Source organism: Miscanthus floridulus, chromosome 10, assembly GCF_019320115.1.
Source record: "Miscanthus floridulus cultivar M001 chromosome 10, ASM1932011v1, whole genome shotgun sequence".
NCBI classification, from domain to species: Eukaryota; Viridiplantae; Streptophyta; class Magnoliopsida; order Poales; family Poaceae; genus Miscanthus; species Miscanthus floridulus.
In genome coordinates, this window is record NC_089589.1 from 15555580 (window position 1) to 15568379 (window position 12800).

Here is a 12800-nt window from a genome sequence, read left to right on the forward strand (position 1 = left end):
GACATAGAGCGTGACGTATTTCAAGAAGAACTAGAATTGTAATGACATATTTTAAAATAGATAAATAGTAATAACCTTTCTTGCAACCATACAAATTGTAATGGCGTAGTTCCGATTAACCCTTGAAAAAAAGAATTGACAAATGCACGGCGCGTCGTCGTTTCCGTGTCCGCAGCCGCCGCCGCGGCGGGTTCGGGGGCGGCGGACACACGCCGGCCGCTCGTTCTCTCTTTCCCGCTAGTGCGCCCGTTGCCGACTGCTCGCCGCCCCGCCCTGAAACTGAAAGGGCGGAACTCGCCAAGTGGGCACGGCACGGCAGCGAGGCGCGCAGGCCACAGAAACAGGCGGCGCGGACGCAAAGGCAACAGCATCCGAGTAGCAGGCTAGCTATCGTATCGAGTGTGCACCGCATCGACACGGCCCACCAGCCGAGCAGTCCAGTCCACCACAAAAGTCCCCACACGCACACCTCCCCGCCCCCGCAGATGCTGCGGCAGCGGCACTAGCAGGCGGCAGGGAACCCAGCGGAGAGGGAGGCGGGCGTGAGGCCCCGACTAAGGAGGGGAAGGGGCGAAAGCCTCCCCGCGGGGCGGGATGGCGTCCGGCGTGTCGCCGAGCATGGCGCTGGCGCTGGCGGGCTTCTGCTTCAGCCTCATCTTCATCGCCTTCGTCTGCTCCCGCCTCGCCTGCGCGCTCCTCCGCCGCCACCGCCGCCGCGCCCGCTCACGCCTCGCCGCCGCCCTCCCGCGGTACGCGGTGGACTACACCTTCGCCGTCGTCCAGGTCCTCCACCCCACGGCCGGTGCCGCCGCCACCGCCGCCGCCGGCGGCGGGGGCCTCGGTCCCGCCGCGGTCGCCGCCCTCCCCACCCGCGCCTTCGCCTCCCGACCCCGCGGCTCCGGCGCCTTCGACGCCGATTCACAGTAAGTACCCCTCCTCTGCCCGGCAATCGGCGGTCCCAGCCTACGTCCGTACGCCACCTCCTCGCTCCTGTAGCTGTAGCGTCCCCGTCCCGTGCAATCTCGCGTGCGGTCAGGCGGGGTCGGTTCGCGTCGGCGGGGTCCAGTCGGTTACGTGCCGCGCGCCGCGCGGTGGGCGCGTTCGTTGGTTCGTTCGTCGGTCCTGTCACGCATTTGGGGCGCCGCTGCTCCTTGTAGTTGCGAGGGCGCCCTCGGGTGGGTGGGGAACGGGATCTCCCTCCCTTCTCCCCCCTCCCCCTGCAGAAATAATAACATTGGCCGATTGGGAATTCTTAGGTGTTCTGGCGGGTACCAGTGTTACTGTCAGTGCTTACAGAAATGAGATCATGCTGTTATGCTTGTCTGCTTGTATTAATGTTTGTCGGCCGTAGATGTACTGTTGACTGTTGAGTGTTGACTGTTCTGGGGGTGGGAGTAGGACTGAGAATGTGAAATGATTCTGATATGTAGTTGTTTTTTTAATGACAGTTCTGATATTAGTTGTTGAATGTGAACGTTAGTCTGACCTTAGACTGTAGCACTATATAAGTTAACACAAGTTCTACTGCATCCTCATCGGTATGTGGAAATCATGTTTTGACTGATTTCAATAACCGAAACAAACTTATGGGAAATCATGAATAAACTTACCTCCTGTTAATTAGTGTTTTTACCGTATTATTAGGTGTTTTCCCAACAATTTGCCAAACCTGTGCACTGTGCCTCTGTGCTTGCTTAATGCTGCTGGGAATCATGAAGATGTCCTTGCCACGATAGGAGATAGCCTTTTGGCACCGAAAGGGTTGTCAGTGAGGATGTTGATTGCGTTCTCAGTACCAAAGAAGCTGTCCTTGAGGATGTTGGTGCCTTGTCCTTGATGACTTCGGTGCCTAAATACAGTGGCGGTGCAGTTTTTTTTTAGTACAAGTGTACTGATTGTTGTGCTTCGCTGGAGATTGACAATGGAATCATGATGTCCCTCAGCTTGCATTGTTACTGAACAGCTAAGACCACTTGATCAATCACATGACATCAAAATGGGGTATGGGTGTTAACTGTTCATGAAGAAGATGGGTCATTAGGCATTGTTATTGAGTAGGTTAACCTCACTTGCGGTGCCTGATGAAGTGAAACAGGAATCAGATTACAAGTATTCTGGCTGAATACTGAACCGTGAATTTAAATTTTTTGTCACTGTCAGAACTAGATATTTCACCCCAAGAGTTCTCAACTTGGTGCCTGTATTACTCTGCACAAGTTGGTTTGTATCATATTTACGTGCCTTTGGTTTTCTATAGCTTCACTGAGTTTACATGAGAACACAAACCATCTGATGGTAAAACGTGGAGGGAAAACAGTTTCAGTCTGAGTCATAGAGCGTTCCATTCTTAAACAAAGAGAGTAGTAACCATGCCTGGCATCCTATTCTCGCATCAAAGTGAAAATTGGTGATTTTCATTTCTGTTCCCTATTGATAATTCTTTAGCAACCGTCTTTGATGGCACTAGTCACTGAACTGTTCACATCGTTTTCTGGCAGGTGCGTCATTTGTCTCGCAGAATACGAAGAGGGGGATGTGCTACGCGTTCTTCCTCACTGTGGCCATGATTTCCACATGGCCTGTATAGATTTATGGCTGGAGCAGAACTCGACCTGCCCCGTCTGTAGAGTCTCGTTGCTCGATAACCCTGACAGCGAGCACACTGCTCCTCCTCCTCCGCTACCCAGTGTGGTGGTGATCAGCCCTCCAAGCTCTCCTGAACCGTCAGCAACAGATCCATGCCGGTGCCTGTTTGCCGGCACCGGGCACTCGTCAAGGTTATCAGAGGCTCCTAGACATGAGGCCGACCAGGAGAATCAGGTGGCATCTAGGCCATCGGTGGACGGGGGTGCTAACAGCATGCCGCTGTCCGAAGTTAACCCCACTCCTGAGAATAACAGCCAAACAGTAAGGAAGCAGCAGCTAGGGCCCTGCAAATAGCAATAGCAGCTGCCTGGAGTCGGCTAGTCGCTGTCCTGCAGGCTGCAGGGTGAAGAAGCACCTGTACAGGGCGGATGGCTGGCTGGCTGCTGTAGGTTGGAATTTGATGAGGGTTTGGTGTAAATATGGGAAATCATTCAGGTTTGTTGTTGGAAACGAAACACACTTCATCTGTTCAATATTCATGCTGAAACACAGCAAACCGTGGTATACGGATACCACGGAGAGATTAAAGAATCAGTGAATTCGCCAAAGGCTAGTTATTATTAGTATCATTACCTGTTGGCATCAGCAAATAGGATGCTCTTGACTGGTTCCATTTGAGGAGAGCATTTGAAACTAACAGGATTTTCTGCAACAGAGATTAAAATAAACTTGTTTTATTTGTTTGTTGGTTGGTTGGTTTGGGGGGGGGGGGGGGGGGGGGGGGGGGGGGGGGGGGGGGAGTTTTAGCTGATGCAGCTGTTTCACTCAAGCTAGGCATGTAAATATTATTATTATTATCGACCAGCAGAAATGATCAGACCATGTATTATTAACTACTTCATCCTTCACAAAGAAATTACAATCATTTATTTTGAGGAGTTAAACAGTTTTAAGTCTAAATAAATACATAAACAATACTAACATTTATGATACTGAACAAGTACCATCAAATAACCAGGAATTCATAATAACCCTATTTTTAAAATAAATGTTAATACAACTTTCTATAACTTAGTCAAAATTAAAAAAAAAAATAGACTTGGTTCAAATATAAAATTGTGGTTGTTTGGGGACGGGGAGTTGCTACGAAACCTATCGCAGTGTGTTGAAACGTATGCTATAGCTAGGGTTCAAAAACAATTAGTGAAATTTCAGCTGAATTTCGATAATTTTAGGGGTCATCGAAAAAAAATTATAATATCGAAATTGAAAACCCTGGCTGTAGCATCGTGTGGCTTGGATCCAATGTGGGAAAGTGTTTTTGTCAAGCACATACGATGACACCCAACTCGATCCTAAGGCCCAACTGACCTGTGAAACCCTCCTAATATATTTTCATAGCTATGACGCTGCATAAGTTAAATTAGTTTTTGAAAAATAATAATAATGACATGATTTTGTATTTAGAAGTGTACATAGAAGTGCTTTTGGTTATTTCTTCATAATTAGGAGTAGGTAAATTTAGATACACATTTTAATGGTTATTTTTTTTTGACAATGGATGAAGCGTGTAGTTTAGATGCAAATTTAAAACTTGTTAGATATTAATTTTGATAATGGCATATGTGCGGAGGTTACTTTTATTATTTTTAATAACGGAGATGGTTAGATGCAAATGTTTCATAATGATATAGGTGGATAATTTAGATGGTTATTTTAGAGTGTTTTCTTAATGGCCGACGTGATAATTTTTAGAAATCTAGCGGTTATTATTGTCAATAATGACTAGAGTGTACCAAATCATTGAACTTATGTCTTTTGATTTTTGTAAGAATTTCTAAGATTTTTTCCTAGTGTATCTCGTGAGGCATATAGGTTTTAGAAGGATATGGCCACCAAACGGTGACCAAATTCAAATGTGTGCATGTTTAAGAACAGAATCCGGATGACCGGTGTCTCTCTAACAAGAAGACGTGTTGCAGCTCATATCAAGAAATTTGGTGAGCTCCGGAACAAATATTGGTGATCTTTCCGGAAGCAGGAATTTGTACCATTGTAATTTCACCCACTTTTCGGCATTAGATTACTGATCTTCTTTTATTACTTGGCCTGCTTAAACTTTGGCCGAATGGTAGATTCTGGCAATATAGTGGCAAATATTGACATGCTATCGTTATTGTTAGAGTTTATATATAGGCTGGACCATGTAAGTTTACTTGTGTATTATAATGGCCATATTTACTTGTGTATTATAATGGGCTTTAATATTTCAACCTATGAGTAAAGGTGAAATATATGATATCAATTAGTACCATATTGCTAGTTAATGTGAATGTAAGGGTTCTTCTCTCTCTATATATATACCAACCCCTCTTGATTAAGGTACACTAGAAATACGATATGAGGAGCTCTATAAGTTTGGGAATTCTTATTAAGGTAGACAATTAGATTTTTTTTCTTTCTCTCTATCTATTGTGCCACCACCATAGTCTATTCCATCTCGATGGCCGAAAGAGTCATCTGGGGCAGAAAGAAGGCAAATAAGGTTTTTGGGAAGGCAAATAAGGTTTTTGGGAAGTCGAGGGTGAATAGCTTGAGTCAAGTTGCTACGTTGTAGTATCAGCTAAGGTCGAATACATCAACAAGACTCGGTCAGATCTAAATAATAAATCTAAATAACAGCACCGTTGGTACTCCACCATCCCACTCAAGGTTACAAATTTCTAAACATTCTATTCTCGTTTATTTTATTCATTCCAATAATGCTCCCTTTTATGTGTATGTTAATTTATGAGAATAACATGATTTATTTCATTAGCACTGATATCGTGCATATATTACCTATTCTATGATTTATATTTGGGATATAATACAACAAATGCCTCTAAAATCCTATTTTCCTCTCTTAGTCATTCTGCGGAAACAGTGGTATTTGTCTTTGAGGTTTCACAAGCGAGTAAAAGGCCAAAATGGCACCAACAACTTTCTTTTTTGCCAAAACGGTGAAAATATTGAAATTTTGAGGATCATCATCTCTCTAAAACAAGGATGGCAAGAGATGAGTAGTCCTGCCATCATCACTACCATCTTTCTTTTGTGCCATGACAGCGGCCATCGCGGCCATCGTACGTGATCCGTACTTTCTTCTCACAATTCTTTCTCCCGTGCCACAATCACAATCCTGATTTTCCTAATTAGATAATGGCTATCGTATATGCTTTCGCAATCGCCATTCATGAAATTCAGGAGTAATACACAGATAGTGAGGCCGCGTACAATTGCATATCATGGGCGATGATGTGAATTCTTGCGACGATAGACATGCGCATCTGGCTAGTAAGATTAGCTACCTGTAGAATTGGCACAGACCCAAGCAAGAATGCGCAGAGACTAAAAACAGAGCGATCAGATGGAAGATTGAACTTGTCGCCTTCAGCTTCTGGAGAATCACTAATCCATATGGGCGATGATGTGAATTCTTGCGACGCTAGACATGCGCAGGTGGCCAGTAAGATTAGCTACTTGTAGAATTGGAACAGACCCAAGCAAGAATGCGCAGTGACTAAAAACAGAGAAATCAGGACTGAACTCGTCGCCTTCAGCTTCTGGAGAATCACTCGTCGCCTTCAGCTTCTGGAGAATCACTGGTAGTCACAATCACAATCCATATAAACCGGGAGGTTCACCAGACTTGCATGCCTTGTATAACCTTTTTGTACAAATATAGTTCCTTGGATGCTTGAATTTTCCAGACGTGCTGCAGTGGAGAAACAAATGGCAGGCCTGCTATCTGAATCTGAAGGCAGCAGCCATGCCTGAAAGCAGGCCTGCCATCTGAACTTGAGGGCAGCAGCCATGCCTGAAATAGTGTGAAGTACTACTCCATTGGCAGCAAATCAGCACAGCATTATACATCTAGTAGTCATCTTCAGAGTACAGATAGATCAGCAGGTCGGTCGCCATTCAACATGCATCAGTCTGTATACGTTGCATAGCTTGAAAGCAATGTGTCATGAATCGTGAAAGCAACACTGCATTTGGCCGACCCCAACTCCAAACCAAGGCCATACACCTCACAAACCACGACGAAGCTGGCCAGATTCCATGGCCGTCGACTTGCCGTGCCGAGAACTGTCATCTGGATTCTGGACTGGAGCCTGCCTGCCTCAGCCTGTTCTTGGGGACAAGGCCCAGCTAAAATCCAAAGACAGATTAAAAGATACTGATGCTGTTGTGCGTAGAAGTGTAGTACGTAGGGTCCGTTTGCTGAAGCTCCGCTTGATTCCGACTCTTTCATGCACTATATAGCTATATAATCAAGTAAGGATCTGTTTTTATCTCTCTTTTTTTTTCTCAAAAGAAACTATAAGTCGATGACGTCACTATTTTTAGTTTCAACAGCTCTGATCCTCTATACCGTAGTAGTAACAAGGAGCCAAAGCCAGACCCTACAATAAGGAAGAGGACACAAACAAAGAAGTGGTGATTTTGTCCTGGGGCAGCAACATGGTTGCTTGGTTGTCCTGGTGCAGCAACATGGTTGCTTGGCAAACAGAGTAACAAGATATGATGATGCTCACATGATAGGTGACAGCGCCATCAGTCCCTTTCGCCTGCTATTCTACGTATTCCTATTGCCAATTTGGCGTGGCGCATCAGATAAACTCCGGAGAAGAAAACAAAAGCCAAAGCAGAAGCACGCAGCAGAATCTGGGAAGCCAAGCTCTCACAAGAGTGGAACTGGGACGGAGAAAGCAGTAGCCTGTACTCCTCATCATCCTCAACTTGTTTTTGTTTTGTATGCCGGGTCAGCTTGGGACCAACAAACACCAAGTGCATGCATCATTTCCTTCCATTGACACCCCCTCTCATGCTCTGTTTATTGTAAACAGAGAGGGACAGTCATGTGCCCATAAATTATGACAGGGACATCACTGTGTACCTGCAGAAATTACATGATCAAATAACAAGATGCAGGAACCAAATGGTGGTTGTTGGAAGAATGCATGTGAATGATATGATAGGCTCCAAACATCGGTAAACATGCAGTGGATCTCTGGAATAGTGGAATTAGTACAAAGATATTTGGTTGTTGCCCTGTGCTGCTTCTTTCTAGTGTACTTCAGAGCAGGAAGCAACCTGGACACCATGATTTCATTTCATGGCTAATCACAACAATGCTGAATGAAGACACTCTCTATGATGACACTGTATAATCCTTTGTTAACTGTACGAGAACACAGAGCTAAAATTATCCGGAAAATAAGAAGAAGCAAATTAAAAGAAAGAAAGGAAGAAGATGACCCAAAATCACAAATCAATCTCTCCCCTTTGTATACCATACCAACATGAGATTCATGGTGTCTTCCCAAAACTCATTCGACACACCGAATCTACAAATATCTAGATCGTCAACTTAACCATTTTCCTGGTTGGATTTGGTTTGGTTTGCTAAATACCACCAAATTCAAGTCAAAAGGCAGAGGGAATATGAACCCGCAGGCAGCAGTGAGCGACAGAGCATTTGGTTGACCTCATCATCAGGTGGCATCACCAAGATGAGGATCAAGGCGGCGTCTTGAAGGCCTGCACGAGGAGCGCGAATCCGGGCGCCTTGGCCTCCTCCTCGAGCCAGAGCCTGCTCTCGAGCGCGCTCCTGGCGCGGAGCATGACGACGGCGCAGCCGGGCGGGTCCTGGAACCACCAGCCGTGGAGGTCCCAGAGCACGTCGACGGGCGCGCCGTCGATGAACACGGTCTGGTTGCCCCGGAAGTTCCAGCGCAGGCGGCGCGCGTGCACGGCGCGCTTGCCGTCGACGCTGACCCAGAGCTCCTCCTCCCCGGGCCTGCCGGAGGCGGAGGCGCGGCAGCAGCCCACGGCGACCTCGTGCTCCGGCGCGCCCTCGGCGAACCGGACCCGCGCGGTGTGCACCGCGGCGCCCGGCGTCTGCCCCGGCGCCGCCACGACGACGCGGTCGGCGCGGGACACGGGGAGGATGGAGCGCGCCCGGGGGATCTGGCCCTCGAACTTAGCCTTGACGAACTCCGCCGCCAGGTCGCCCACGGCCAGCACCACCTCGGCGCCGGCGACGGCGACGACGTAGAACCCGGAGACCGGCTCCGGGGACGAGGACGGGGAGGAGGACGAGGCCGCGCCGTCGTACCTGGCGGCGGTGAGGTCCCAGAAGAGGGCGAGCGGGGGGTTGTGTGCCGAGGAGGAGGAGGAGGAGGAGGGGAGGCAGAAGGTGCCCTTGCGGCGGCGGAGGAGGACGGCGGGGGACGACGCGGTGGGGCCCGCGAAGGAGAGCGCCGGGGCTCCGTGCGGGGAGTGCGACCAGGTGAGCCGCAGGAGGAGCGGCGGCAACGACGGCGCCTGCGGGGTCGCGCGGTAGGTGACGGCGACGGAGAGCGTGGACGGCGGCGCCGGCGAGGAGGAGAAGGAGACGGTGAGCGTGGACGCCGGGGTGGTGCAGGCGACGCGGACGGCGCCGTCGGAGACGCAGGACGCTAGGTCCCGCACGGAGGACGGCAGGAGCAGGCTCGACGCGCTCACCATTATTCCTCCGATCTGCGCGCGCGGTGAAGCGTGGGAGGTGAGGGGAGGAGGCGTGCGAGTGTGTGAGAGAAGAGCTGGGGACTGGACTGCGGGGGTGGGCGTTATGGATGGGCGACCGGCCGGCCTCAGGTGGTGGGCGCGGGCGGGCGGCGACGTGGCAAGGCGACCCGACGGCGGGCGAGGGTGGCGGGCGGCACTGCACGGCAGCCCGCAGGCAGAGCACGAGAGAGAGACGACTGGTAACTGCCGGAGGAGGAGGAGGATGCTTCGGCTTTAAGGCTAGCGGCGGCCGTGCTGGCCGTCGGATCACCGGCGGGGGCGACACCAACCGTCCGTTCCGCTTCCGCCAGGCCGTTGTTGCTGAGACGGCGTGGGCGTGCAGCTCTGTTTATATTTGTTCATTCATTCATTCATGGCGCTTCTTGTCTTCCACGAGAGCAAAGCTTGTCGGATCCTTAGGATTTACATTCTGTCGCTCGCATTGCAGAGCCCAAACTATATTCATCATTTTAAGTAAACTAGTTCATTTCAAATTAGAAAAAAAGAACTGATTTATTTTAAACTAGAAAAAATTTGAATCCATTTGTCAACGTTTTGTAGCGCCGACTGATAAATCTATAGCCGTGCGTATGGTCTATAGCGCTCAAAGACTCAGGATTTATGTTGGTTCAACCAATACGCCCTACCTCCAAATTCTAGTGTTTGTCCGTGTTCCTGAACACCAAGTTTGTAGTAAATGTTAGAAATGGGGTTGAGAATGCTATGAGGGTTCATCCTTAGAGCAGTGCCGGTCCTAGGATTTTGAGGGCCCTCAGGCGAACTCGTCGCGATTGTCCCTCTCCATAAATGTTTCTTAGGTAACATTCTAAAATTCTAACACCTGACCTAAATTACAAAAAAAACATGACTATATGAGTACAAAATACTAGACAAAAATTGAACAAGAAAAAAAAACTAGGGCCTAGACAATTTGGACATAAACTTATTCAGAAATAAGATTCACAAATCACAAAAAGAGCAGAAGGCAATAACCAAGATCAGATGTCGTCGTCTTCGTCGAGCCCTACTTCAGCTGTCTGGTCGTCGCCGTCGTCTGGCTTTTGGAAGACTGGAACTCGGGCGTCGGTGTCTCGATGATCTGCGCTGGTGATCGCGTGGTGAACTAGTGATCGACGCTGCGTCTCTCGCAGTCTCGCTTCTCGCCGTCTCGCCAGAAGTCCGAAAGTCGCGACTCGCGATCGATATGTGCACGTGTGCGGGTGTTGGCGGCTCGGCTCCTTGCGTCCTGGAAAGAAAGAGGCCGACGACTCCTTTTGCTGATGAGCCGCTACATCTTCCCATTAATTCTAATGAACTATAGGCAAAGGGTATGGAGTATTATATATTTGGGCTTAGGCCCCAATCCCGCGAGGGCCCTCCGTCGTCGCACCTTCTAGCCCACCTTTAGGGCTGGCACTGCCTTAGAGATAGCTTGGGCCTCCCTCGTATAGCGTGGTGTTTCGATGCCGTATCTGACACCAATCAAACCCTCGGAACGGCAATCCTTCACCACATATTCACCACATATATAGATCGTAGTTAGGATTTACAACTGGCATGGCACCACTGGCCTATAAAAATGGTTTTCCTAATTTTAATCCACATATTTGGTACTCTACTCGAAGTATGGATTCTCTTGGTTCATCCCTAATTTTAATATAGCATAAATAATTTGATGATTTAAATAAATACAAAGGGAAAAACTGTTGGGGGAAGACGGTTCCAGCTCAGCCCTCACCCTGGCACTCGACCTCTTTCTAGGTTGACTAATCAATCTCACGGTGGGTGCTAACCCCTGCCGCGAGGGTTTTTCCCTCGTTGGTTGTCCCCTGTTATCAGGTACCGAATGCGGAGGTTCGTCGTGATGATTAGAGGTTTGCTCCGGTGGGACACTGGCCTCTGGCGAATGGTGAACCTCGCTCCAGGCGAGCGAGGATATGGCGCGGACCGTCAAGGGATGACGGCGTGAAGGCGACGACGTTCCCAAGCCCTTAGGGTTTAGGGTAGTTGGCCATGGGGGGAAAGATTACCGCCCTACCCTTGGTTGTTGTATCACAGCAGACTCGTCAAGGTCGACCCTAGTGTAATTTCACCATGACCTCGGGTGTGACCTATAAATACCCGGGGCGCCCGTGCAAGAAGGGAGAGTTCTTGGATGACAATTTAATAGGCAATTAGTCTGCATTTATTTCGTACTTCCCCCGGAGAACCTTCGACCTCGCACTCACGCTAGCTCACCGATCCTTCTTCCTGTGGGAAACCCTAGGCCTCTCCCCGTGTGATCCTCAGGGAGGGTAAGAGGCCAGGAGTGACTCCACAAAAACTATGGGCGATAAAACACTAATGACAAGTAAAAGTAAGATCCAAATCTAGCACCAATAGATAAATTATACTTTTACAATTTTTTTGATATTGGTTCCATTTTTTGAAGATGAATTATTTATGTTTTTTAGAAAATAACATATCTCATTATTTTCAAAAATATAAAACAACCTTTGAACCCAACTAGATCGCAAAATTTGTCCGATATCAATATGGTAAAAAGTTTCGGCTCTAGAGTTTCATCACGAAAACCAAACAACAATAGTTGGATAGACGAAAAATGGACGTTTTATGGTCTATCTTGATTCATATATATAATATAAAAATAAAAGTATCTCTATTCCATACAAAGTGTAACATAACAAAATCATGGTTTTCATGGCCATGTCCAGCCTGGGATACTAGTACATTCGTAACAACATTATTACTCCCTCTACCTTTTTTTTGTTTTACTTAACTTTAACCAAATATATACAAAAAACATTAATATTTATGGTACATAATTAATATCATTATATACATTTTTGAATATATTTTGTAATTAATTTATTTGAACATACAAATATTTCTAAAAACCTAATCAAAGTTGAGAAACTTTTAACCAACAGGTTTCCTATAGGGACAGATAAAAAAAATTAGAGGGAGTAATACCAAGAGGGCGGCGTCAGGGGGTGTCGCCATCACCGTCAGGCTGCAGAGTGAAGTATCAGTTCAGTGGCACCGAGTAGTTGCAGAAGGGATCGCAGTAGCCGCACGGGCAGCAGGAACGCAGAACGCATGTTTCCACGCGCAGAAGGCCAGAAGCCAACCACAAACGCCTGTTTGGTTTCTGCAGTATCACATTAAATGTTTGACATATGCATGGAGTATTAAATATAGATTAATTATGAAACTAATTACACAATTTACGACTAATTTATGAGACGAATCTTTTAAGCCGATTTGATAACGTGGTGCCACAGTAAACATGCGCTAATGATGAATTAGTTAGGCTTAAAAAAATCGTCTCGCAGATTAGCCTCCATCTATGTAATTGATTTTATAATTAATCTATATTTAATGTTCCTTATTAGTATCTAAACATTCGATATGACATGAATTTTAGGAGCGGTTAAAGAACCAAACACCCTCTTATAAAAAAATTAATAACCAAAGTGTGATCTTCAAGACCACATCAAATCAAATAGTGTCCTCTCTATTTTGAGAGGGAGGAAGTAAATTGAATTTAAAGACTTTATTAAGTAATAAAATCATATAAACAAACATAAAAATCATGGACACGTGAACGCTGTCGGTTA

At 47.2% G+C, this 12800-nt stretch overlaps 2 protein-coding genes across 2 annotated transcripts; one reads left to right on the plus strand and one right to left on the minus strand.

Moving 5' to 3' along the window:
- Window positions 1-156: 156 nt before the first annotated feature.
- Window positions 157-3331, plus strand: LOC136487734 (RING-H2 finger protein ATL8-like). The gene is made up of 2 exons (XM_066484831.1): window positions 157-923; window positions 2499-3331. Exons 1-2 carry the CDS (start codon window positions 595-597, stop codon window positions 2938-2940), a joined length of 771 nt encoding a protein of 256 aa, XP_066340928.1. The 5' UTR covers window positions 157-594; the 3' UTR covers window positions 2941-3331.
- A 2879-nt stretch (window positions 3332-6210) lies between these two features.
- On the minus strand, window positions 6211-9495 carry LOC136487735 (uncharacterized). Its single transcript, XM_066484832.1, has one exon. It carries the CDS (start codon window positions 9139-9141, stop codon window positions 8152-8154), a length of 990 nt encoding a protein of 329 aa, XP_066340929.1. The 5' UTR covers window positions 9142-9495; the 3' UTR covers window positions 6211-8151.
- Window positions 9496-12800: the final 3305 nt, after the last annotated feature.